This window comes from Aspergillus uvarum, assembly GCF_003184745.1.
Source record: "Aspergillus uvarum CBS 121591 unplaced genomic scaffold BO82scaffold_151, whole genome shotgun sequence".
NCBI lineage: Eukaryota > Fungi > Ascomycota > Eurotiomycetes > Eurotiales > Aspergillaceae > Aspergillus > Aspergillus uvarum.
Window position 1 is genome coordinate 1 of NW_020291448.1, and position 4,291 is coordinate 4,291.

General features: G+C 46.7%; 2 protein-coding genes across 2 annotated transcripts; one reads left to right on the top strand and one right to left on the bottom strand.

The window, feature by feature from the left end:
• Nucleotides 1-464: 464 nt before the first annotated feature.
• On the top strand, nucleotides 465-1,182 carry BO82DRAFT_396916 (uncharacterized protein; the record flags this gene model as incomplete). Its single annotated transcript, XM_025638875.1, has 2 exons — nucleotides 465-565; nucleotides 768-1,182. The coding sequence occupies exons 1-2, from the start codon at nucleotides 525-527 to the stop codon at nucleotides 1,180-1,182; spliced, it is 456 nt and encodes a 151-aa protein (XP_025485526.1). The 5' UTR covers nucleotides 465-524.
• A 1,414-nt stretch (nucleotides 1,183-2,596) lies between these two features.
• BO82DRAFT_39707 (uncharacterized protein) lies at nucleotides 2,597-3,838 on the bottom strand. The gene has a single exon (XM_025638895.1). It carries the CDS (start codon nucleotides 3,743-3,745, stop codon nucleotides 2,873-2,875), a length of 873 nt encoding a protein of 290 aa, XP_025485527.1. The 5' UTR covers nucleotides 3,746-3,838; the 3' UTR covers nucleotides 2,597-2,872.
• Nucleotides 3,839-4,291: the final 453 nt, after the last annotated feature.

A 4,291-nucleotide genomic window follows, 5' to 3' on the forward strand; every position in this document is an offset into this window, starting at 1 on the left:
GATTCGCTGGTGGTCACCCACCCAACTACTAACCTCCCGGCGTGTGGCTTGAACGCGGCCAGAAGGCGGGTGGGTGCCGCGCGGGTGAGCTAGCGGGTGAGGCCGCTTTACGGTCGCGCGACTGGGGGTGACTTAGGCTGAGTGACTTTTAAGGATGGGTGAGCAATCACCCCGGTCGCGCGACATTACGCAATCTCACCCCAAGAAACCTTATTATCCACATTATTTCTCTATATCAATAGCCATTGGTTTGAGATAGTATGCTGAGATTGCTAAGCCACATGACGGTCTCCAGATTATCTACTCTAGGTCTAGCTGACACGTAATTCTATTCCTTCATCCTGGCGATAAAGAACGTGAAGTGAAGGGATAGCTTAGAAGCCCTTTAAAACTATCACGTGATTTTAATATGACCCCGCTTTTGTGATATGGAGAATTGCTTGAATATCTTATCCTCTTGTCCTGAACTTCCTAATGATTTTATTTTTCGGACAAAGAAGAATCTTACCCCCTGATTACTGAAGATGACTATGAAACAAAGATCTCTTGTATCCCTTCTATTAAAGTATATTCGTTCAATGCCCTCCCTATAGAATCCGAGCTAACGAAATGAAGTTTACGAGAAAGTGGCGCCTATTCTGACTGAGATCAAGTGCTATGCATTGAGCTTTCGCGTACATCGTTGTATTATCTGCCCACAGTCCAGCTTCTTTGATAAAGTCCTAAGTGGAAGACTTCAAGTAAGTTCGCAACATATTCTAGTACAGCCCTGATGAGTTCCGGGAGGCTAGATCAAAGGAAATAGCAATTCATGATGACCCCTTGATTATCGAAAAACTGATTGATTACATCTACCGCGAGGACTACGATGATTCCTTTGAGCCTGCAATTGAGCCTCAGCCTGGAACTCCTCCAGCTGAGATGGCTTCTGCAGAGCCCGAGCCTGCCATTGAGCCCCGAGCCGAAGCGCCTCTTCCAAAGCTTGACCCTGCGACGCGGACTGATGATATCACCAAGGCACATATCAACATCAGAATCTATACTGTCGCTGATAAATACGCTATCAATCAACTGATGATTCTTACGATACACTATGGAGTGACCCTTATCAAGCACTTATTCTCCGACTTTGGTTGTTGCGAGACTGTTAGAGGGAATACCAGATGCCTAGACTACATGTGATTGGCAATGTGGGACCGTCGTCTTTGCCCCTGCCTGCGGTTTTTTTTGCCGAGGCCTTGCTGCGCCCAGGACGGTCATCTTCCCAATGCAGCCAACCAAGAACTGAACATACGCAAGCTGCGCGCGAACTAGATCCGCTCTTATCTACCAGCCAACCGCAAAAATGCCTCAGGAGCTCTGAGCTAAATTCTTTCTAATCAGCCGTGAAAATGGATGCCTTGCCTAATCCGCGAATAGTAGGCTGCCGCTGGCACTGGGTTTCTTGTCCAACTTCAATCTCTGCCCAATTTCACACCGTCAACTGACCTGTTTTGATGGCTGTGACGTTCCATAGACAGGCGAGAAGCACCCTCCTCTTGTGGGCACTTCGGAACACATGGCGCACTCTCACCCGAGGTGGGTCTGGCTCCTTGCTCGATACCCTTCGAAGCTCCCACCCGACGCAAGCAAAGGCCAGAATCAACAAAGGGAAAGGCGGGGATATCGTAGCCTACGATCTAGGGCAGCCCGGAAGTCGTTATGCTGCTTTATCTTCACCCAGTAATACCTCTGGTGTCCTGGAGTCTTGGTGTTATAAAGTCCGACTGTCCTCCTTCCATTCTTTGCTTTGAGTAAGCGTATGGCCCAGAACGGACAGCAAGTTCCTAGCGTTGTCACCACCGCGGCACTCTCATCCAACGCTATTTTTTATTGTCCTGAACATTACCTCGGCTGTGACTTACCGGTCCTCTGGAAAATGAAAGCGAATCTTGATCAAATCGGATTCTACCATGGTCCAGGCGGCCAACCACCTTCTTCCGGTCCAAAATAGCTACATACGACTCAATTTCCACGAACCTTCCAGCCTCCTTTTCCCACTGGTTTCGCCTTCAGGCCAGGGCCGTTTGAGGCCCCTCCAGAACGGGGCCCGCCGTCGACCGGTACTTTCCGGGTATGGAACACAATTGATATCGAAATTAACAATCCTACGGCGCCGTCGGGCATCGAACGGTGGAAGATGCCGAGCTCACGGTGAAAACGGCCGCGCCGGTTACTCTTGATTTTCCGTTGGATCTAAAGAGTTACTACTTGGCTTTGTCAGAGTCAGCACCATTTAAAAGACTCCGCTCCCGAAACGCGGGGAAACGACCTCCCGGGTAAGTTGGCGCAATACTCGATGATGTTCTGGCATCGAGCTCTTTTCGTCTAACATTTGTCAGTAGTTGTGTCTGATGTGAAGGAAGCGGAGACTTTTCGACCCTTGTGCGTGCCCTGTGTGACCACATTGGCAACCCAGAAAACGAGCAATATCCCTAGCGACCTATTCGCGTATGGTATCTTCCAGCAAGAATCAGCCAAGGTGTCTGCCACTGGCACCTGCGGCTCGGACTTTGTCAACGCTAAGTACTGTGAACAGGATACAGTCACGCCAGACATCTAATCTGCGTAAGAATCCTTGCGCTGATACTCCAGAGCGTGTTGAGAATACCGTTACTACGCAACCCAGGTCATCCTCTGGCCCATCCGCTCAGCCGAACGAGTGCTTTAGTCCAAAATTTGTATCAATATTTATATAGAAAGAGAGAAAGATAAGTAAGAGATTTGATGAGTAAAGACCTAAGGTAACAGCAAAACGTGGCCTATCTCTGGCGCTGTACTAGAGAGCAGTAATCAAGTACAAATTTCAGGCGAATCAACATAGATATTCTTGTCAGTGATATGGCCAAATATCTTCCAACTCTTTGACTGCCTCCTCATTGCGAGCATATTTGCGAATGAACTTCGATTTAGCTTGAGGTAGAATCTGACTAACCTCATTGTACTCATCATGAGACACCATACCACGTGCGTAGAAGAATTTGTGACCTATCAAGTCCTGGATTTCTCGCATCAGATCCATGGATAAGATAGCACTTTTGTGATCCTTCTCAATCTTGTGGAGCATTTCAGTCGAGAACTGGAGCGGATAATGCCTGCTGCTATGTTTTAATCTTTGAATATCGTGCCAATCATTTTGTTGTTGATCAGCTAATAATGCCAGATATGTTGCCTCGCCATCTACTAGGAGATTTCGAGCAAGAAGAAGCAGTTGGAAACAAGCTGTTTCGCGGAACTCGAGAGCCTTGAATAAAAGTGGCATTTTCTTGTAGACGAAATGCCTGTATAAAGATACCAAGGACATTTTAGTATATAGCGATGTAGCTCGGCGTTCTGCCAATGGTTCGGGGTCACTTCGAAAAAGTTCACGAATATCGGCGAGTTTGGGGCGCTCTAGCAATCCATCAAGAGATGGACCATCATACTCGAGAAAGTAAGGCTCAATCGGATGATCGTATAACGGCGCAAGTTCAGCGGATTGCCAATCAATGAAACCATAAATCTCCGATGGGTTGTTCGGATTCACAAAAATATTCTCTGCATGTAAATCGGAATGCCATATATGGGAAGTTTGAATCGACTCATCGGGAAGAAGGTAATCCGAGATTTTGAGGTAGCTCTCTATTGCTAATCTCTTCGTCTCTCGAGATGGCTGATATGATCCGGAATAATGTAGAGCGATTGGAGACCTAGGTAAATTAGGCATTTTGTCTACACAATACAATTCTCTTAGACCTGTAGCACGCTCATAGTCTGCTGCAGTAGCCCCTGTAGAAAGTTATTAGTATAAGGATATATCTCAATCAAGGTTGTGAACAATATGAAAACTTACATGGACCCCGGTTAAAGTCCATCATAAGCCTTCCGTCATCACTGTTCTGTCTACTCACCGAAGGGCCAATCGTAAAGCGATCGTCCGCAATGTTTTCTCCTGATTTGACGGTGTATTCAAGGCTTGGACTCGTTGATCCAATATCGTGCTTGTAATATAGGCTTCCATAATGCGAGAAAGAGATATTTAACCACATTTCTTGATAAGTCGCAATGCTCTGGACAATCCTGAACTTTGCACCAACTTCAAGTTGATCCCATAACTTACTTAATGGAACACCGGGTACATTTTCCATCAAGATGTATTCGGCCCCGACGTCATTTTTGGACGTGGAACTCCAAGCCAGAACATGTGGGATAGGTATTTTAAGAACGTTTCGCAGCTGCAGGGTATCAGCATGTAAAATCCAGGATGATTATA